This window comes from Sciurus carolinensis, chromosome 3, assembly GCF_902686445.1.
Source record: "Sciurus carolinensis chromosome 3, mSciCar1.2, whole genome shotgun sequence".
Classification (NCBI taxonomy): Eukaryota; Metazoa; Chordata; class Mammalia; order Rodentia; family Sciuridae; genus Sciurus; species Sciurus carolinensis.
Genome location: NC_062215.1, coordinates 33,300,551 through 33,323,555, shown reverse-complemented (window position 1 = coordinate 33,323,555; position 23,005 = coordinate 33,300,551). Strand labels below are relative to the sequence as shown.

The following is a 23,005-nucleotide window of genomic DNA, read 5'->3' as shown; positions in this document are numbered from 1 at the left end:
GCAAGGCCCTAAACAACTCAGTGAGATCCTGTCTCTAAATAAAACATAAAAATATAAAATAAAGTATTAAAAAAGGTTCAATCTCCTGTACCAAAAGAAATAAAAAATCAGCCAGGTGCAGTGGCACATACCTATAATCCCAAGGCTTGGGAGACTGAAGCAGGAGGATTACAAGTCTGAGTCCATTTAAGCAACTGAGCAAGGCTCTAAGCAACTTAAGTGAGATCCTGTCTCAAAATAAGAAATAAAAGGGCTGGGGATGTGGCTCAGCACCCCTAGGTTCAATCCTCACTACCAAAATAAATAATTTTTAAAAATAAAAATAAAAAAGGGTTGGTGATATAGCACCCCTGGGTTTAGTCTCTACTACCCAGAAGGGAGAAAAAAGTCAATTCAGCAAAACAAAACAAAGCATAACCACTTTTGTTATTTTGTTTTCATCATTCCGGTTAACTTAAGCAAAACTGTAACCAACATTCATTTTTATAACAGTATTTGTTCATTAATGATATAGGCAACTTCTTGTATCTATCACTTTACTATTCAAGAGACTATTAAACATAGTCAAGTGGTTATGGGTAACCTGGTTTTCCAAATCATGGCATAGGTTGGATATGAATGCAAGCTTAGAAAAATTACAATCAACAAAAACCTCATACATTGGTAGTGGAAATATAAAAATGGTTCATCCACTGTAAAACCACTTTGGTAGTTCCCCCAAAAGTTGGAACACAGGATGACCATATGATCCAGCAATTCCACTCCTAGACATACCCAACAAAACCCGAAAAATGGTACTATAACAAATATTTCTAAATACATGCTCATAGAAGCACTGTTCGCAATTGCCAAAAGATAAGAAATAATTCAAATATCAACAGGTGAAAGGATAAACAAATTGTACAATATACATATAATGGAATATTATTAAAAGGAATGAAATTCTGACACATGCTACAATGCAGATGAACTTTGAACACATTATGCTAAGTGGAAAAGCCAGAAATAAAGGTCATATAATAAATGAATAGGCAAATCTACAGAAACAACACGGACTGATAGTTGCAGGGACTTAGAACGAAGAATAAGGAACAACTAGGTAATGGGTTGGGCCTTTCCTTTCGAGGTGGTGAAAATGTTTTGGAACTAGAAATGGTGGTTGTTCAACATTGTAAATATACTAAATGCACTGAAATGTTCATTTTTTAAATTATTCTTTTTGTTTTTGCAGTGCTGGGATTGAATATAGGGATCTAAGCATGGTAAGTAGGTGCTCCAGCACCAAGTTACACCCCTGGCCCCAGATTATTCACTTTAAAATGATGAATTTTGTTCTGTGAATTTCACTTATTAAAAAGATCCAGTCAATGAAAGCTTGTAAGAATTAATGGCAATATGGAATTTATAATAGAGTAGTGTACATTTTATCATTAATAGTAAACTGTGCTACATATCCTTTGTGTCAGCAAAACTTATAATAATCTTGTGTGTGTACATGCATACATTCCCCCCCACCTGCAAAAGCCAGTTGTTAAATATTTACCAGCAGATCCATAGAGAAGTAAGAGGAACTGGTCAAAAAGCCAGGCATAGTGGTACACAGCTACTGTGCAGGTTAAGGTAGGAGGATAAAAAATTCAAGTCTAGTTTAGGCAATTTAGTGAGATCTTGTCTCAAAATAAAATTTAAAAAGGACTGGGAGTGTAGTTCAGTGGTAGAGCATTTGCCTAGCATGCACAAGACCTCTAGGACAACAACAACGAAAATGAAAGGACTGAATTGTTTCCCCCCCCATATTCATAGGTTGAAACCCTATCCCCCAAAGTGACTGTATTTAGAGAAAGAGCCTCAAAAGAAATAATTAAGATTAAATGAGGTTATAAAATACATACTGATCTGATACGATTTTAGTTAGTTTAAAGAAGACACACCAGATGCTGGGTGCACTGGTGCATGCCTGTAATCCCAGTGACTGGTGAAGCTAAGGTAGGACAGGAATCTCAAGTTTGAGGCCAGTCTCAGAAATTTAGCGAGACCTGTCTCGAAATTAGAATAAAAAGGGCTCAGTGGTAGAATACCCTGGGTTTGATCCCTAGTACCATACACAGACACCAGAAAGCTTACTCCCTCTCTCCCACCTGAGGACACAGCAAAAAGTTGCATCTACAAGCCGAGAGCCCTCACAAGAAACTAAATCGGCCAGAACTTTGATCTTGGACTTCTAGTCTTCAGAACTGTGAGAAATTTCTGTTATTTAAATCATTAAGATTTATGATATTTTTATTATGGCAGCCAGAGCTGACTAAAACAAATTTTAGAAACAAAGTGAGGTACTACTACCACAAATACTTAAGACTGTAGAAGTGGCTTTGGAACTGAGTAATGGGTACAAACTGGAAGAGTTTTGAGATGCTTGCTAGAAATATGGACGTTTTATATATATGTGTGTGTGTTCATATAAAAAATAATATGGATGATACTGAGCTGGGCACAGTGGCATATACCTGTAATACCAGCAACTTGGGAGGCTGAAGCAGGAGAATCACAAGTTCAAGGCTGGCCTCAACAACATACCAAGGCCTGTCTCAAAATAAAATAAAAGGGCTGGGGATGTGGTTTACAGATAAAATGCCCAGGGTTCAATCCCCAGTATCTAAAGAAAACAAAGAAGGGAGGTGATTCTGGTGAGGTCTTAAATGGAAATGAGGAAATGTAATTGGAAATTGGAGGAAAGGTGATCCTTGTTATAAAGTGGCAAAGAACTTGGCTACTGTATTTTAGTGGTCTGTGAAAGATAAGATGTGGGAGAGAAGAAAACTGGCTATTTAGCTGAGGAGATTTCTAAAAGTATTAGAGTAGTAGCTTGGTTACTCCTTGATGCCTACAGTAGAATGCAACAAAGAGATGAACTGAAAGAGGCACTGGTAAGCAAAATAGAACCAATACCTAGCCAGGCATAGCAGTGATATAGGAGGCTGAGGCAGGAGGACCAGAGTTGTTTAAGGTCATCTTCAGCAACTTAGCAAGACCCTGTCTCAAAATGGAATATTACATATTACTCAGCCATAAAGAAGAATAAAATTAGACTGGGGATACAGCTCAGTTGGTAGAGTGCTTGCCTCGAATGCACAAGGCCGGCCCTGGGTTCAATTCCTAGCACCACAAAAAATAAATAAATAAATAAATAAAAATAAAAAATCCAAGAAGAATAAAATTATGGCATTTGCTGGTAAATGGATGAAGTTGGAAAATATCATGCCAAGTGAAATAGGCCAAGCCCAAAAACCAAAGGCCGAATGTTTTCTCTGATAAGGGCATCACAATATATAACGAGGTGAGTGGTGGAGGGAAAAGAACAAAGGAACTTTGAATAATATAGAGGAAAAAGGGGTGGGAGGAGGTGGGGGACAAAAAGATAGTAGAAGGAAACAGACTGTATTACCCTATGTATTTGTATGATTATGTGAATGGTGTGAATCTACATTGTGTACAACCATAGAAATGAAAAGTTGTATCCCATTTGTGTACAATGAATCGAAATGTAGAAATGTTAGTCTGTAAAAATAAAAAAGATTTTTAATAAAAAAAAAAAAAAAAAAAAAAAAAAGACTGGGTGTAGTGTATTTCAGTGATAAAGTGCCGCTGGGTTCAATCCTTAGTACTGAAAACAAAATTCCTACCTAGAATTTGGACTTATTTAGGATTCATTATTCTTCTCTTCCTTTCTTCTGGAATGCAAATATCTACGTGACGCCGCCTTACCACTGTATTTTAGAGGCACATAACTTTTCTGGTTTCGCAGGTTCACAGCTGGAGAGGAATTCTGCCTCAGGGTGAACTCTCACTTGAGTCTACCAACATATTTGGATGAGACTTTACAACTGATGCTGGAACCAGATAAAACTTTTGGGGTAACTGATCTAACAGTTGTATTTTACATGTGAGAAGAACATGAATTTCAGGAGGGCCAGGGACAGATGCTAAGGCCTGAATTGTGTTCTCCTAAAATTCATGTTAAACCCTTAATATTCAACATGACTGTATTTGGAGAATAGGCTTCTAAGTAAGTAAGGTTAAGTGCTAAATGGGGTCATAAAGATGAGGCCTTGATCCAACAGGATTAGAGTCCTTCTAAGTAGAGACGACATGCACTCTCACTCACTCTCATGCTGTCTCTGTCCCCTTCTCTTTCACTCAGAGCCTCTCTCTCTCCCCCTACCACATAAGGACACAGTGAAAACGTGACTGTGGTAGCCAAGAAGAAAGCTTTTACCAGCAAGCAAATCATCCTGAACCTTTGTGTTGGATTTCTAGCCTCTACAACTCTAAGAAAATAAAAATTTGTTATTAATCCATCCAGTTTATGGTGTTTTTGTTATGGTAGCTTAAACTGTATATCTGCAAATAACTATAAAGCACTGTTAGTACTGATTTGGGGGTTACAAATAAATCTTAGCAATGAAAGCAAATTTACATTTATACACTTTGTGAATACGGGGTACATACACACCTGTAAATATAGCAACTTAAGAGGCTGAGGTAGAAGAGTCACAAATTCAAGCCCAGCATAGACAACTCAGTGAGACCTTATTTCAAAATAAAAAATAAAAAAGGGTTGGGGATGCAACTCAGTGTTAGAATATCCCTGGGTTCAATCTCCAGTACTGAGGGGGTAAAAAATCTGTGAATAAGTTACTTAATGCTGAAATGAAAAATTTCCCCCAGGACCAGTAACAAGACAAGGGTGCTTACTTTCATCAATTATTCAACATTACACTAGAAGTCTAACCAGAGCAATAAGGCAAAATAAAAAATAAATATAAGCATCCAAATTAGAAAGTAAGAAGTAAGGCTGGGGTGTAGCTCAGTGGTAGAACACTTGTCTAACATGTCTAAGGCCCTGGGTTCCATCCCAGCACTTCAAACAAAACAAAACAAGCATTGTGATAGTGGCAAAAGAAAAGATATGTAAATCATAAGAACCAAGAAATAAACTCACAACTTTATAGTCCACTGGTATTTCAATTTTTAAATTATTTAAATTTCAAAATACACACATAATTTTGAAATTAAAATTTGAATAGTGTGTATGTATATACAAAATAAATATAATGTAGGACAAGGAAGGAAGAGGTTTTCTTTTTTGGCTTTGACTTTAATTTTATGCTACCATACTATGTCGTTATTTTTCATGCTTAATCAAAAACACCTTCAAAGATATTTTGTTAGTTACATTTGCTTGACCCATACCTTTGAGTGATCTGAAAGGAAATCTGGAAGAAGATAAACTTGAGCCAGTAGCTCTGTATAATCATGACAACGAAAATAGTAAATACGGGAAAGAATATTTTCAAGAGTGAAGTCCTTCAAAGTTCTTTGGTGTTCTGGGAAAAAAAAACAAAAAACAAAAAACAAAAAACAGCGTCTTACTAAGTTTTACTCATTTGGACATGTTGACCATTGTAAGAAAACAATACCTTTGCGTGTGGGAGGAGTCTACTGGAGATTGAACCCAGGAACATTCTACCACCCAGTTACATCCTCAGTTCTGTTTGTTTTTTTATTTTATTTTGAGATGGATCCTGCTAAGTTGTGCAGGCTGACCTCAAACTTGCAATCCTCCTGCCTCAGTCTAACAGGATGTTGGCACTACAGGCATAAACCACCACATCTGGCTGGAAAATTAGTTTTCCTACTACTTTCCAAAGTTTTCTTGCTGGGGCCCTGTAAACGAGATTGACAGACAGTTTAACAACAGAAAAAACAAATTTCTTAACTTGTGCATCACATATGGAACAAATGGGAGTCTCAAAAATTTGGTTAGAATTTTGGCTTATTTAACCAAAGGAACAATAAATTCTTAGAGAAGTAAAAAGACAAAGGAAAAGGACCTAGACTCTCTAGAGCCAGCAAATTGTGAGAAGGCAAATATAAGGGAAACTAATGGAAGATAAAGACTAGCTAATGAAGTTTGTTACTTAGATTCCTCTGGTGGCTGATTTCTCCAAGGCTGATAGTCAAAGATTATCTCTGGTAATTATTTTTTTGTCTTTCCTGGCAGAGCAGGGAGAGGAAACATCTTAGCACATTTGTGTTGTTTTTAGGAAAACATGGAGAAGGCAGACAGCTTTATGTTTTTTCTCAACTGCCTTCAGCTCAAAATAAACCTTTTGCCAAAATGGCATATTTTGGGGTGGTATGTTCTGCCAGTGTACAAATGTCTTTTAGTAAATGTTACTGTTGATTAGTTAACAAAAATATTTCGTACCTACATGGAAATAAAAATATCCAGCTAATTATGCTCACTCAGTGGAAATATAAGCATCTTATGAAAAGCATCACTGTCTTATACTTCTAGAGAAAAGTATAAAGACTGCATATGCCTGTAATTCCAGCTACATGGGAGGCTAAAGCAGGAGTATAAAATCAAGGTCAGCCTGGGCAACTTAGGAAGACCCTCAAAATAAAAACTACAAAGCACTGGGTATGTAGCTAAGTGATAAAGCGTCCCTGGCTTCAATTCCCAGCATTACAAACAAACAAAAATAATAAATACAATAAAGAGCTAGGGATGTAGTTCAGTGGTAGAGTATTTCCCCAGAATGTGTAAGGTCCTAGATTCAATACCTAATACCACACATACTAAAATAAATAAATTAGAAGAAGATAAAAATAAAGTAGGAGGATCTAAGTTCAAAGCCAGCCTCAGCAAAAGTGAGGTGCTAAGCAACTTGGTGAAACCCCGTCTCTAAATAAAATACAAAATAGAGCTGGGGATGTGGTCAAGTACCTCTGAGTTCAACCACTGGTACCAAAAAGAAAACAGTCAAACTGGCCACTTGCTTTTATAAGTAATTAAGAAGACAAGAATGGGATCCTAATTAGAATAAGTTATATTCCATGTATGTATGTCAAAATACACTCTTCTGTCATGTATATCTAAAAAGAACAAATTTTTTAAAAAGTAACTGAAAGGACAAGAACTCGAATATAAATTATCATTTAAAAAATCCTTTTAAATCTAATAAACACCCCCCAAAAGTCTCCCAAACTCTTAAATGATATAATTAGTGCAGTTATGAAGTAAATTATGTACTATTCAAAACCCCCAAAGGTCAATCAGCTTAACATCTGAACATTTCTAGATGCGGATTTCAAAGCAGCATTTGGATTTTGAAAAACCCAGTGTAGAACTCAATATATACTGAATGCATTTAATAACATTCACTTATATTAAGATGTCCACATTAGCTTGTATCTGGCAAGCTGGAATACGATGTTTTGAAGTCATATACTGAAATACTTACATGGGTTTGCCCCAGAGTTACTGTAGTGAGGTCCATAGAAGGGGAAGAAAAGGCCAGTTCTGACTACAGTGTTTGTAACACACGCACAGCATTTGACATTAATACACTGTTAAACCATTAAGCTTCACACTCAGAATGGCCTGTCTCTTGCTGAGGGCTGAGATGAACACAAATGCAAACAACCTTTGTTATACAGAAACAGAGGTTCATTTGTTAACTTACCCTCTCCATTGTGTGTTCCTGCTACAAGATGAAGATGCTGAATGCAGGCAGTAGCAAGGTCTACCACTCTGTCAACCATAAAGCTTCCCTCTGTATCAATAAAAACTGCTTCACCTGCCACTCCTCCAAAACATTCTGGTATCTGCACATCTACTGCCAACTGCATACTGTCAAGAAATAAGTCTAGTGACCAAAACATTATCATGATTATCTAGTGCAGTGTTTTTCAAACTCCAGATAATGACATTAGGTTCCACTATTTATAAATGCAAATACACTCCCCAAGGCAACAAAGATGGCTGACTCTCCAAGGATCCAGATAAATGTGAATCAACTGATTCTTGGATTAGGGAAAGGCTATGCCTATAAAACCAAGACTAGGAACTTTTTAGTGTTTTCTAGGCTTCTGGAAATAGAGACCTTTCTTGTGCAAAAATCCACTTTCAAGCATTTCACCTGCCAATATATTCTTGGGAGTGAATTAATAATGTAGAAGACTGCCTGCTTACCCTTGTGACCACAACATGTTGCAAAAGAAGCATTTTTGATACCAAGATAATTTTATCAATTTATCAAGATATGGTACTGAAGTAATATAAATGATAAAGTGAGTTTTGTTCTAAGCACACACACACACACAGAAAATTAAGAGCACACACAAGCCTTTTATGGTTTCTTTACTGTAAACACACAGTACAATACTCCATCACTTGCATAAAATGTTATTAAGCCCACCCTTAGAAGGGGAACATCTTACTTTACCATAATTGTGTTTTTCCAACACCTGGTGCACCACAAATTTCTGTTGTTTTCATTAAGGGTACTCCACCCCCAAGAATATTATCCAGTGCGGAACAGAAGGTAATAATGAAGCCCTGGCTATGCTCCTGCTCAAGAAGTTCCAGTGCTGTACACTTCTTGCCTGACTCTGGTGCAGCAGCATATCGTGGTTTATTTGTGAGACATTCTCTTCTTATAATTTGCAGAGTTTCTAAGGCTTCCTCTTTAGATATTCCAACTTCTGAAAGTAAAATAAGAAAAAATAGGTCATGGATTTTAGAGATTTAAATGTCTAACACAATTATAGGTTTTCTTCATTAATTTTTTTAGATAACTGATAGTAAAATCAGGTGCGGTGGCACACTCACCCAGCTACTCGGGAGGCTGAGACAAGGGGAGCACCAAGTTCAAGGACAGCCTCGGCAACTCAGTGAGACTGTCTCAAAAGGGTTGAGGATGTGGTTCAGTGGTAGACACCCACCAGAGCTCAATTCCCAGCACCGAAAAATAATGTTTTCCTCACAAACAGTTCTCCCAACCATCCAGAAAACAACTGTTCTTTGTTTTGGTTCCGTGTGTGTGCGCCCGCGCGTCCCGCGCTTACTAGGCAATCTCTGTAGTACTGAGCTACAACCCGGGCCCCTTCGGACAACTTTGAAGTGGACTCGAGGAACTGTTCCACGTTTTAAACGCGGCCGTGGGAGGCAGCACACTGGTAGAGACTGAACTGAAACCTGAGAGCAGGAGAACGAAGGCTGAGGCGGCGGCGAAAGCTGCCCGCGTACCTCAGCCTGCCGTCAACAGTCCTTACCTTTGCTGAGTTCGGAGGGTTTCACCTCCAGGAGTTCCTCAGCGTTCTGGAAACCTGCAGACGCGAGCTTCACCCGTACTGCCGGAGACAGCGGGAAACTCATCAAATCCCGCTGCATTTCAAAGCCGCACGTCTACGTACGCAGTTACGCAGACCCGAAGTAGCTAAATCCGCGTGGCCAAACCCCACACGCCCGCGCCCGGGTCGTGACGTCAGTCGTAAAGCGGAAGGGGCGGGGTCTGCGGCCTGTTTGCACGAGGCTTTAGCTTTGCTACAGTGGGGTTATACGTTTTCACACCTCCTCGGATTCCTTCATATACCATTTAGGGTTTCTCCATTTAATGTACACGGTGATAATAAACAGATGTATGGCCTCCATCTTAGGATGGAGAGTCAGGCCCAGCAGCCCCTACACATCACAGTTTCTGCACTGGCCTGTTAGATGGAAGCCTCAGTCATTAACAGGAATTAATTCCTTGAGTGGGAATAGTGGGAGCAATAAAGGAACGCAGAACAGTTAACTAATTTTTTTTGGTGGGAAAAGTCCGGGATCATATAAGGATTAATTTATGCTTATGATAGAATTTCAGCCCCTTGACTCTTCTCGCTAGCCCTCCGGCCTTTCCTGTCCCCCTTTGCCTTTCCCGCCCCCCCCCCTTGCCTTTCCCGCCTTCGCGAAGGATTGTGGGCCAGACCCCCACCTTCGCGGGGAGACTCACAGCCCTATCCCCGCACCCACCCACGCCTTCCCGCGAGTCAAGCCTGGAGCATGGAGGCTTCTGAGACCGTTAGCACTTCACGGCCTGCTTAGCTTGAGAAGCAGCTGGAAAAGTAAGCACGTAATGACCCATAGTTGGGCAGGCCTATGCTCCTCCGTGTCCTGAGAGGGAGGGGTTCGACCCCCAGTAGAGTTGCAAAGGGGTGTTGAAGCCATGGAAATGACCACTTATAAAACACAAAACCTTGGGGGAATTGGGAGCTGTTTTGGAAGATGATTTTTGAGGTCATTTCTTTCCTAGGGAGTATGATTTATTTAGGGGTGTAATTTATACCCTACCCGTTGGCTACGATTTCTGTTTTTGGTGGTGGTGGAGGGGGAGGATCGGGGAATTGAAGCCAGGGGCACTTTATTTCTGATTGACATCCCCAGCCCTTTTTATTTTCTGTTCTGAGACAAGGCTTCACTAAATTGCCGAGGCTGGCCTCAGACTTGGGATCCTCCTGCCTCGGCTTCCTGAGTCGCTGAGATTACAATTACAGGCATGCGCCATTCTGCCCATCCTTGGCGACGATCTTACTCTTGATTTTTCTTCCCAATTTAAATGAATTTTTAAAATATTGCAAAATAGAACTAAGGAACAACATTCTGTTGAGCACTGTAACAAATCCCATACATTTAAAATGCTCATAGCCATGCCATGAGGAAGATTAGCATGTAGAAGCCCGGAGCAGTTTTCTTCAAGCCGAAATTCAAACCTAGAGTACTTTTTTTTTTCCTAGAATACTTTTTATTACCTCGAGTTACCTCCAAATTGTATACCTCTTTGAGAAGGGGAGGATTTCAGAAGTTCCCAACTTGGTAGGAAAGCCTGGTAGGGATAGTGAAGATGTGGTTTGTGTAAGTACATTGCTTAACTTATGATTTAGCATTAGCTAAATATTGTCCATGATGGTAGAATCCATGCTTATGTTTGTATAGCAATCAGGTTCTTGGGTAGAGTCAGCAGTAACTCTTCAGTGTGGTCAAATGCAGTGGAATTGGTCATGTTTAGAATATTATTTCATTGGCAGGGGAGAGTTAAGAAACTAGTCAAGGGCTAGGAATATATAACTCAGTAGATAGAGCACTTGCCTAGCATGTGCAAGGCCCCTGATTCAATTCCCAGTACTACCAAGAAAAGAAAAAAGAAACTAGTGGACTCCATGTTTAATAGCAACTACACAATTAGCTGCTATTAGTATTTTCCAACCCTTGATTTACCTGTAATAATTACCTTCATCATCATGCTGTAGTATCTGTAGTATCTGTAGTTCCAGGTACTTGGGAGGATGACTTAAGCTCAGGAGTTTGAAACCAGCCTGGGCAATGTAGTGAGATCTCCATCTCAAAAAAAAAAAAAAGAAAAGAAAAGAAAATCCAGCCCTAATCCCAGTGACTTGGGAGGCTGAGGCAGGAGGATTGCAAGTTTAAGACCAGCCTCAGCAGTTTAGCAAGAACCTGTCTCAAAATAAAAAATAAAATAAAAAGGCCTGGGATGTGACAGTGTTTAAACACCCCTGGGTTCCATCGTGTTACCAAAAAAAAAAAAAAAAAAAAAAAAATCCATGATTCTTATAGTTCTTAATTCTAATGCTTGTTATCTACTCTTATATGCATATTCTAATGCAGTCTTTTGCTTAATCTATGTGTTGCAAATATCTTCCCATTTTGTCATATGTATTTAAACTTTGTTTTATGAAGATTTTTGCTTTAGAGAGATTTTCTGTATGTAACCTAGTCAAATTTTCTATTCAGTCCTGATTTTGGTAACATGCTTAAAAAGTCTCTTCAAAATTAAAAACATGGCCACGCCCAAAAGTACATACCTGTAATCCCAGCCATTCTGGAGGCTAAGGCAGGAGGATCACAAGTTTGAGGTTAGCCTGGGCAACTTGGTGAGACCCTGTCTCAAACTGAAAAATAAAAAGGGCAGGGGAATGAGATTAGTGATAGCATGCTTGAAAAAAAAAAAAAAAGAAATTATAAGCATATTTTTTCAACATATGACTTAGATTTACATTTGAATATTTTAATTTGATTTTAAAAAAAGGAATAGGTGAGTATGGTGTTGCATGCCTGCAACTCAGGAGGTAGAGGCAGAAGGATCACAAATTCTAAGGACAGCCTCAGCAACTTAGACCCTGTCTCAAAATAAAAAATAAAAGGTACTAGGTGTGTAGCTCAGTGGTAAAGCACCCCTGGGTTAAATCCCCAATATATATACATATACATGTGTGTGTGTTTGTGAAGAGAGAGAGACTTAACCATGAGTAGGTTCCTATGTTCAATCCCCATCTTCATCCTCCAGTGAAAGGAAGTGTTTTTTCTTTCTTTTCAGTGGTGAACTAATTTAGCAGTCCTTTTAAAGTAGTCAATTCTTTCTCCCATCTATATGAAGTGCTACTTTATCATATGCTTTATGTACTTAGGTCCTGTATTCCTGATATAACACCCCTTTAGTCATCTGTTTTTATTTTAATACCCTGCTAGATTCTGTTTACAAAGATGTTATACATTTAGTTAAAATAGTTCTGCATGGCCAGGCACAGTGATGTGTGCCTATAATTCCAGCTATTCACCAGACTGAGGTAGAAGATAAGGACTGCAAATTTGAGGTCAACATTGGCAACCCTGTAAGAGCCTATCTCAAAAAGAAAATAAAAAGGACTGAGGATGTAGCTCAATGGTAGAACACCACTGGATTCTATCCCCACTACTACTGGAAAAAAAAAAAAAAAAGTTTTGCTTGTTTGTTCATAAGTAGATTAATCTATGGGATTATGTCTGCTTTGGGCAAGTTTTTGTTTGTTTTGTTTGTTGGTGCTTGAGACTAAACCCAGAGGCACTCTACAACTGAGATACACCCCCCAGCCCTTTTTATTTTTATTTTTTTGAGACAGGGTCTCAATAACTTGCTTAGGGCCTTGCTAAATTGCTAAGGATGGCCTCAAACTTGTGATCCTTCTTCCTCAGCCTTCAGAGTTGCAGGGATTACAGGTGTGCACCACCACACCTAGCTCCGGCTAAATTTTTTATTTTTATTTTTATTTTTGTTACCTGGGATTAAACTTAGGAGCACTTAACCACTGAGCTATTTCTCCAGACATATTTTGTATTTAATTTAGAGACAGGGTCTTGCTGAGTTGCTTAGGGCTTCAACCTCCTGAGTGTTTGGGATTATAAATTGTGACACTGGGTCCAGCTGCTTGTTAATCTTTAGTAAGATTTTTAAAAATATTTTTAGTTATAGATGGACACAGTACCTTTATTTTATTTATTTTTAAATGTGCTGAGGATCAAACCCAGTGCCTCACACATGCCAGGCAAGCACTCTACCACCGAGCCACAATCCCAGCCCCATAAGATTTTTAAAACAGTATTATTGCTTCCTGTTTTAAAGATATCAAACTCTGGATAATTTATTTTGGCAGAGGAGATAATATCTGAAGAGCCCTTCTGCAAAATGACTTCAGAATCAGATGTGATGACACAAGCCTCTCAGCAACTCTGGAGGCTAAAGCAGAAGGATAGCAAATGTGAGGCGAGCCACACACACACACACACAAAGATAAAATAAAGGGGGGGCTTGGGAAATAGGGTGCTTCAATTGAAGAACACTGTTAAACTTGAACACTCTAATTCTAGTGTACAGTAAAGAAAGAAGGAAAATGTTGAGTGATACTATTTATTATGTGAATGTCAGATACATGAATTATTAAGTATTGCCCGAGACAGGATTTGCTTTTTTTGAGGAATCCAGCAGGATTCTAGTAGATCTCAGTAGTTTCTTGTAGAATGGATTCTCCAGTGGGTCAGTTCTGGATTTCAGAGAAACCTGTGAAAAAGCAGATGATTGACCCTGTGCCTGTGAAATTAAATAAGAGAGGATTTAGGATGCATGGAAATATAACTTTTTCCTGCTTGAGAGGGGAGACATTGATCATGGAGGTGGTGAGGGTAATCTGTCATACTCCAGATTTAGAATTAGGGGCTCTATGAACACTTTCCTAGTTTGCTTCTTTTCAAAATTAGCATTCGTATAACTCATCTTTCAAGTAACAAGGATGACTTGCTGTATGTTTGAAAGCATTTTGCACTTAAGCTTGTTGCTTTGGATTGAACCAGCTTTTTTGCACTGTGTTCACTGGGCTTTCTAATGTAGTTTTTTTTTTTTAAATATACTTTTAGTTGTAGGTGGACATAATACCTTTATTTTATTTTTATGTGGTGCTGAGGATCGAACCCAGGGCCTAACACAAGCTAGGCAAGCACACTACTATTGAGCCACAACCCCAGCCCTCTAATGTAGTTTTTTAAAAAGTTGTTGTATTTATTTTTCCCTCATAGTGTTGGGGATTTAACCCAGGGCCTCAGGTGTGCTAAGCAAGCATTTTACCCATGAACTATACCCCAAGTCCTTTGAATGTAGTTTAACCAAATTTCATCTTTTCAGACTTGCTCATTTAGGTTATATGGATAGCAGCTTTTTGAACTATACCACAAATCAGTAACACAGCACCATAATCTTTGAGGACAGGAGCTAGTTTATGTTGTTTAGCTTTTAATCTTTAGAGTGTATTTACCTTTACATTTTATTTCAGTAGAATCTCCAAGCATACTACAAAAGGTCATGCTGAATGAATGAGATCAGTGAAAGGCGTGGGGATTATGCAGATAAGCGCAGTGACTGTCCCGACCCACAGGACTACAAAGGGAACCTGGAGGGGGGAGCGGGGATTGGGAGAGACAAGAGACACGAGAAATGGAGACAAACAGCAGTCTGATCAAGTCTCATTTATTAGGGAAGTAAGTCCAGTTTATATCAGTACAAAAACCAATCAGGGGAAAGGGCGCGCAGGCAAAACTTGTCCACACGCCAGAGCACTCTATGGTTACTAATGAAGTTCATGCACAGAGCAGGAGCAAGGAAGTATACTTTGCCAATCATGAAGCACCACGCAATCTAGCCAGATACACACGTAGCATTGCCTTACAGTTGTTTGTGCAGGAGAGGCATGCCCCGCCAGCATCGGGCAGGCGCCATCTTAGCTATACATGTGGCAAGGCAGGGTCCGTGGCCCGATGGCTCTGGACGGGTCTCCCTTTTTTATTTTATAGAGCTGGAGTGACAATCCCTCGGGAACTGCGCCTGTCTTAGGTTGTCCACGGCAGAGCAACATCCTTACCCGTCATTGGACAATGAGGCTCTAGCCCTCATTTCCTGTCTTAGGTCGGTATGAGCTCTCCATGAATCTTACCCGTCATTGGCTGTCCAGTTCAGCTCACGGGGGTGATGGTCTATTAAGATCTATATATTGATTTGATGCTACACCATCACAATCCATCATTTCCAGTCGATGGTAATGAACCTGAATAGGTTTTGCCTGTATAGCCTCAATTTGAGCTCTAATAAAAGCCATAATCTTATTGAATATCATAGGACCTATAGATACTACGAGCAGCAAGCAAAGGAGGGGACCTAATAAGGGAAGGAGATAGGGAAGGAGTCCACTGAATCCAGTCCATAGTGGATTATCAGCCAATACTCATCGGCATTTTTCTAGGTCTTCTTGCAGTTGTTTGATCTTGTTCTTTATGATTCCTGATTTGTTAGCGTAGAAACGCATCTCTCCTGTAAAGCCAAACAAATGCCTCCCTGTTCGGCAGTTAGAAGGTCTAAACCTCTCCTGTTTTGTAGGACCACTTCTGCCAAGGAATCTACCTGATCTTGAAGATCTTATATGGTGCTTGAGAGTATTTGTACATCGGAGATCAATTGTTTGGATAATTTAGTATATTGAGTAAGAGAAACCCCCAGACCAGCAGTACCTGAGGCCACTGCTGTAGTTATTCCAAACCTGCAAGTAAAGGGATGAAAGTGACAGCGCGTTTGGGTCGCCCTGCAATGTGATCAATTGTTGGTATAGGAACAGACTCATCTCCTGGAATAATGTCTACGTCTGGGAGCAAGGCAGCTAGGACACATAGTCCAGTCCAGTTGATTGGCAGTTGAGTAAAAGCCTTATTACCTCCACAAACGAATACAGTGCCATTAGGGGGGCACAATGGCTGTGAAAGATTGAATGTATCGGAGTAATCACTAAATGTTATAGTCCCTATATCCAAATCCCAGGTATTTTTATAGCCAGGTGAGAAGAAGCAAGTAGTATTGGAGTACATAAATTGCTGTACCAAAAATGGTAGAGTCGGTAAACAATTCCCACTGGTAAAACTGGACCATGATGCATCAAGATTGGTCATAGTCTTATAACTTATCATTGTGAGGTTGGTAACAGAGTTATTTCTATAATCAATTGGGATAGCTAGTGGAACAGGATATCCTTGCTGCAGGCAAAGCCAACAATCTACAGTCAAGGGAGAGTTGGACCGGTTAAGCAAGGTGTGAGCGGCCTCAAGAATATCATAAGTGGCAGGGTCTATCTCAGAAGGTCTGTGTTTAGGTAATGATAGTGGATGATATAAGAGACTGGGATGCAGTTCCTCGTACATCTGTTGAATTTTATCATAGACTTGTTTGGCTCTATTAGAATCTTGGGGACCTCCTCCGTCAGACACTTGTAGGTGGGCCATAGTAGACCAGCAAACTGTTTTCCCCACTAAGTCTGCAGGACATGAGGCAACACTTAATCCTCCAGGGTTATTAGACCAATCCCCTCCAGTTGATCCTGGATGGGACTTTATTAAGGTAGTAGTAAAATAGGTTTTGTGCCCTGAAGAACAGGTTTGAGCTGAGGAATAACAAGAGCTATGAAAGGAATGTGAAAGGTTGTGCAAGAACAGGGTGCAGGTTTGTCATTAACTGGGGGAATAATTTGTGGTTTTTCGATATAGTACCACTGAGTATGTGTCTCCGAAAATGTGATGTGACTGCCACAATCTATCTCTTGGCGTTGTTTCGGGAGATTACCAATGTATGATTGCTTGTGACTTGCCTCATCAGTACTCAATATAAATCCTCCCTCACACTTACATGGTTTGTTTTTGAGCTCCAGTAAATACTCACAAGCCTTAACAGAATCCTCAAACCCTGCATGGCTGTAGAAGAGCAGTTAACAGGCAGCCATTATCCAGAGAAGCAATGTTTTGTTCATACCTGTGGAAGGAGAAGAAAAGACTCTCAGGGATGATTTTTGTCCCTGGAGGGGGTAACTTCATTAACTTGGCGTACAAGGCGCTCTAGAAGCCATCTGGCTGCATCAGTTTCTTGAGAGAAGACGCAGACTGAGCCTCAACCCCAGATCAAGACTGGGTCTGGACCGTGCCATGAACCATCCAATGGATCTTTCCATTTTGCCATCGCAAAATGCTTTTGAGATTCCGGGTGCCAGAAACGATCAGTGGCTGATTTCCCATGATCATCCATTTTTAAAAAATTGAGAATGAGTAAAGCATGATTGAGTATATTACGGGGAGAACCCTTGGTTGGGTACCATTCCCCCCTTTTTATTTTATCAATAGTAGTTTTAAGGGAAAGATGTGCTCTCTCGACCATTCCTTGGCCTTGAGGATTATAAGGAATTCTGGTGACATGTTGAATTTGTAATTTTTCACAAAATTTTTAGAGGGTTTTGGCTGTATATCCAGGTCCCTTATCTGTTTTAATTTGTTTAGGTATGCCCAAGACTGAGAAGCAATGTAATAGATGAGCGATTACGTGTTTCGTTGCTTCTCCAGCCTGAAGGGTAGCCAATATAAACCCACTAAATGTATCTATGCAGACATGAATATACTTTAGATTACCAAACTCTAAGAAATGAGTAACATCCATTTGCCATACATGTTAGGAACAAGGCCTTTAGGATTAACTCCTAGATGTGGAACCGGTAGATGAGTAACACACATGGTACAGCCTTTTACTATTTTTCTTGCTTGTTCCCTAGTGATCTTGTAGAGTAACCTAAGAGAGCGGGCATTTAAATGATGTAGGTTATGAGTGTCTTGAGCTTGCCTAATATTATCTGAAAAGGCTACCACAACCACTTTGGTGGCTGTGTCAGCAATTTTATTGCCCTTGACCAATGGCCCCGGAAGGCCAGAGTGAGTTCTGATGTGTCCAATAAACAAAGGCTCCCTTCTGTTATGGATGAGTGTCTGGCATTGAAGGAATAGTGATGCTGTTTTAGAAACATGTCTGATCTGAGAGACAGTTTTAAGGAGTGGCACCGAGTGCGCTAAGTAGGCACTGTCTGTGTAGATATTAAGGGGTCTATTGGGAAAGGCAGATAAAGCTGCAATAAGAGCCTGTAATTCAACGAGTTGGGCAGATGTGCATTTTGTCCGGAAAGTGACAGTCCTATCAAGGAAGGTGTAAGCAGCTGTTCCTGTGAATGACCCATCAGTGAAGACAACAAGAGCGTTGTGTAAGGGCTCCCTTCTAATAATACGAGGGAACACAAAAGGATGTAGTTTGCAAAATTGAACCAATTTATTTGGTGGATAATGATTGTCTATATCACTTGTGAATGAGGCACAAGCTATAGGCCACGTGTCAGTATTTTGTAACAGCCAATTGACCTGAGATCGGGTGTAGGGTTGAATAATTTTATATGGTTCTATTCCAAAATATTTTCTAGATTCTTCTCTCCCCTTGATAATCAGGTCAGCTACTGCATCATAATAAGGCAATAGCACCTTTTTGGGTGAGGAAGGAAGATGAATCCACATAATAGGATTATCTTGCCAGAAAAGGCCCGTTGGAGTGATGGAAGTGTTAAATATAATGTCAAGGGGTGAGAATAATCAATATTGGTAACAAAGTGACCTCCACCCTTTTAAGAGCAGCTAATGCGTCAGGGGATATAGCCCTGGATGATTGTGGATTAGGGTCTCCTTTTAATATCTCGAACAATGGTTTTAACTCCCCTGTGGTTAATTTAAGTTATGGTCAAAGCCAATTTATATCACCTAGAAGCTTCTGAAAGTCATTAAGGGTATTTAAATGATCTCTCCTGATGGTTGCCTTTTGATTAATAATCCTAGGACCATTGAGCAGGAAACCTAAGTATAAGGTCTTGTAGCTGAACCTTTTCTGGAGCAATTTGTAACCCTACTGCAGTCAGCTGCTGTTTAAGCTATGTGAGACATAGTAATACCTGTTCTCCTGATTGTCCTGCTATGAGTATATCATCCACATAATGAATAATATACATTTGTTTCCAAGAATCTCTAATAGGTGGTAAGACACGAGCGACAAATTTTTGGCACAAGGTTGGACTATTAGCCATCCCTTGTGGCAATACTTTCCACTGATATCTTTTCATCGGTCCTCTAAAATTTATTGATGGTAGACAAAAGCAAATCTTTTTTGATCATCTACATGTAGAGGGATAGTGAAAAAACAATCTTTGAGGTCATAACTACCTTAAAATATCCTTGAGGGATGGCTACTGGAGATGGCAGCCCTGGTTGTAGGGCTCCCATGAGCACCATAGTGACATTGACAGCCCTTAAGTCCTGTAGTAATCTCCATTTACCAGATTTTTTCTTAATTACAAATATAGGAGTATTCCAAGGAGAGTTACCCTCTATGATATGTCCAGCTGTTAGCTGTTCCTGCACTAACATTTGAGCAGCTTCAAGTTTTTCAGAAGTTAGCGGCCATTGATCAACCCAAACTGGTTCATTTGACTTCCAAGTTATTGGATCTGCACACAGTTGGGGTGCAGGCACGTCATGGCCGAAGTCAAAAATTTCCCAAGCCTTTTCTGTCTATCTGTCCCACATTGGGAATGGGATGTAAAATACCATTTTCAGCCTTTCCTAGCCCTTTGCCTGGTGTATATCCCTGAGATAGCATTTGAGCAGCAACCGTTTCATTGGGGGTGCACGTAATTACTTTCATCTGAGAGAGTAGGTCTCTTCCCCACAAATTAACAGGCAAATGAGGTATGATATAAGGCTTAATGAGGCCTGTGTTGTTTTCTTTGTCTCTCCAAGTGAGGTATTTAGAACTCTGCTTGGGATTTGTACTTTGACCAATACCCCGAAGATTAGTCATAGTTTCTGTGGTAGGCCAAGAAGAAGGCCAATCCTCTTGTTTAATTATGGTCACATCTACTCCTGTATCTATTAGACCTGTAAAGGATTTGCCATCTATCTATAAGGTCAAAGAAGGTTTTTGATCAGTTGTGTTGTACCCAATATACATTAGAGGATCCAAAGCCTTTATTTCCTCTCCTAGGATTTTGAACTGGGTGTTTGGTTGGAACTAATGGTAACAGTATCAGCTGTGCTATTCTTTCTCCCTGAGTGACAGTAACAATGTTGTTCTGTTTTGGCCATGATCTTAATTTCTCCCAAGAAATCTTGATCTACAACTCCTGGGAGTATTTGTAAACCTTTCATGGTGGAGCTACTTCTTCCTAAAATTAAGCCAAAATAACCTGGGGCAATGGGCCAAGAATTCCAGTACTCAAGGCTTGAGGGCCCATTTCAGGAGTTAATATGACACAGGAGGTGGAACTGAGGACCAATCCTGCGCTCCCTGGGGTTGCTCTGCTGAGGTCTGAAATGGATTGTGGTTGTTGCTGTTGGCTGGAACGAAACTGACTGCCCCATATGCTTGTTTCCGGGCCTGAGGTCGGCCCCTCCTCCTGTTTCCCTGATGTGGCAGAAGGGGATTTCCCTGATTGTCTCTTTTGGACTTGCATTCATTAGCCCAATGTTTTCCTCTTTTGCATCTAGGGCAGAGACCAGGTGTCTTGGCCTCAAGAGTTTTTTGTAAGTCTGATCTGCATTCTTTGGCAAAGTGTCCGCCTTTGCCACATTTAAAGCAGGCCCTTTTCTTTTTGTCTTTATTATTAAGAAAGTCTCTTACTGTCTGTCCATTAAAGGCAGCGGCCATTGCTAAGCCCTGTTGATAAGAAGGTCCTATATCTGAGCACAGACGAATATATCCGGTTAAATCTGTCTTCTTCCTGTATGGTTTTATAGCGGCTTGGCATGCAGGATTGGCATTTTCATAAGCAAGTCGCTTGACATAGTCAAGGACTGCATCCGAACTGCCAAAATACGGCCAGCCGTTGTTTTAAGTCTATGAACAAAGTCAGCAAAGAACTCATCAGGGCTTTGTTTGACTCCTGTAAGGGACATGCTGATGTCTCTCTTAAAAGGCAATTTTCTCCAGGCCTTAGTGGCTGCTGCCTGTATCTGAGCATACGCTCTAGGGTCATACTGCATCTGATTGTCTGATTGTACCTACTCCAGTGAGCATATCAAAAGTCCACCCATTTCCCACCTGTTGATTTCTTTTAGCTGTATCTTTGCAATTTTCAAAATATTCAGACTTCCAAAGCAAGAAGTCACCTCCAGTCAGGGTGGCTCTGACTAAAGTATTCCAATCCTGTAGTGTTAACCAATTTTCTGCTATGGAGTCTAAAATAGCAAGGGTGTAGCCCCGTACTGAGAAACAGCAGTTTTTAATTCTTTTATGACAGTAAAATCAAAGCCAGTGTGGTGCCTCCAGGGTTGTCCCTGATTATCCCTGGTCTCAGTAACAGGGGAAGCACTTAGAGGAGGGGGTTTGAAATCTCCGTTGATTAAGGGAACTCCTCCTCTTGGACACTGTTGACCAGGTAGAATTTGGGGCGAATATCCCTTTTAAATCCATCAGGACTGGGCGCTGACTCATTGCTCATCTTTAATTTTTGTAACCTGGTAATCAGAGCTTGATATTGTTCCTCTAGTTTTATTTGTTCCTCTAAATGTTTAATTTTTTCTTTAAGGTCTTCCTTTGGATCTATTACCGCCATTGCCATAGGAGCAGAGGGCGTGCTATAGGGAGGTGGATGTGAGAAAACAGACTGTCCTTGTTTAGGCGGCCAGTCGGGATTATGATATTTTGAGGCTTCCTCATTTATGAGGTCCCAATCAACTTCTTCATTGTCTATTTTATTCTCGTTTGAAGGGTCTTTAAAACGAGCCAGTAAAGGATAAATTTTAGGTGGAGCTTCGTCCTGATGTTGAGTTTTCTTTTTAACATCTGTGCTGCCTGCATCTGAAAAGGGACTTGTAACTTCCTCATCTTCTCTCTCAAGGGAAATAAGATCTACCTCCCCCTTATCTTCGGAGGGCTCTTCCCGAAGATCCTGTTTTGATGCTGTTTTTAAAATGCCTTCTGTCTGAGAGATAGCTGCACGCTATGTCAGAATTATCTGTTGTATGTTCTAAAAGATCCTTTATGAGATTCCAGTAAGCAAAAGCTGTAATAGGAATCTTATCTGGGCCAAATGTTTTATGAAAGTCCCCCATGGCATCTCCTACCCTATTCCATCTTTTTATATCAATGTTTCCTTCTTGTGGGAAGCACAGACAGGTGTCCTTAATAAGGTCAAAAAACTTAAAAAGATCATTACTCTTAACCTTTACTCCTCGTGTCTTTAAGGCTTCTTTTAATTGCTTAACAAAAATTTCATGCCGACTTAATTCTTGTCCCATAATTAGGCGTTTCTGTACCTTTATGAGCAGCGGCGGGGCAGGCTCCCTTGGGCGATCCTTCTTGAATTGACTTTCACTTTGTTCTGCCCTTCGATTAAACGCCTCTTCCCTCCCGAATTCCCCCTATCCAAGCCCCACCCCGACCGCAGGACTACAACGGGAACCTGGAGCGGGGAGCGGGGATTGGGAGAGACAAGAGACACGAGAAATGGAGACAAACAGCAGTCTGATCAAGTCTCGTTTATTAGGGAAGTAAGTCCAGTTTATATCAGTACAAAAACCAATCAGGGGAAAGGGCGCGCAGGCAAAACTTGTCCACACGCCAGAGCACTCTATGGTTACTAATGAAGTCCATGCACAGAGCAGGAGCAAGGAAGTATACTTTGCCAATCATGAAGCACCACGCAATCTAGCCTGATACACACGTAGCATCGCCTTACAGTTAGTGTACAGGAGAGGCATGCCCCGCCAGCATCGGGCAGGCGCCATCTTAGCTGTACATGTGGCAAGGCAGGGTCCGTGACCAGACGGCTCTAGACAAGTGACTGCTGGTCACTCCTAGCACAGGACTGTATTGCTCAAGATTTTGATATATCCAGATATACAATATATTGCTTCATGGTTATTATATTTTGAAGAGTTTTCATTTTAGAATTGTGGGAGTCGATA

At 40.3% G+C, this 23,005-nt stretch overlaps 1 protein-coding gene and 1 long non-coding RNA gene across 6 annotated transcripts in view; both read right to left on the bottom strand.

Moving 5' to 3' along the window:
• Positions 1–9,338, bottom strand: part of Rad51c (RAD51 paralog C) — a 32,661-nt gene extending 23,323 nt beyond the window's left edge. For 2 of the 5 annotated variants that reach the window (XM_047545273.1, XM_047545275.1), the window contains exons 1-4: positions 9,121–9,337; positions 8,292–8,550; positions 7,530–7,696; positions 5,251–5,384 (exon numbers count right to left, since the gene is read on the bottom strand). In XM_047545273.1, coding sequence (XP_047401229.1) covers positions 5,251–5,384; positions 7,530–7,696; positions 8,292–8,550; positions 9,121–9,238 — 678 coding nt within the window. In that variant the 5' untranslated portion in view covers positions 9,239–9,337. Of the gene's footprint in view, positions 1–5,250; positions 5,385–7,529; positions 7,697–8,291; positions 8,551–9,120 lie in introns of all 5 variants that reach the window. The other 3 variants (XM_047545274.1, XM_047545276.1, XM_047545272.1) reach the window with 2 other exon arrangements.
• A 4,231-nt stretch (positions 9,339–13,569) lies between these two features.
• On the bottom strand, positions 13,570–22,518 carry LOC124980230 (uncharacterized). The gene is made up of 3 exons (XR_007107760.1): positions 22,355–22,518; positions 16,905–16,994; positions 13,570–13,745 (listed from the first exon to the last, which is right to left on the bottom strand). It is a non-coding gene; the product is annotated as an uncharacterized LOC124980230 (long non-coding RNA).
• Between the last annotated feature and the right edge of the window lie 487 nt (positions 22,519–23,005).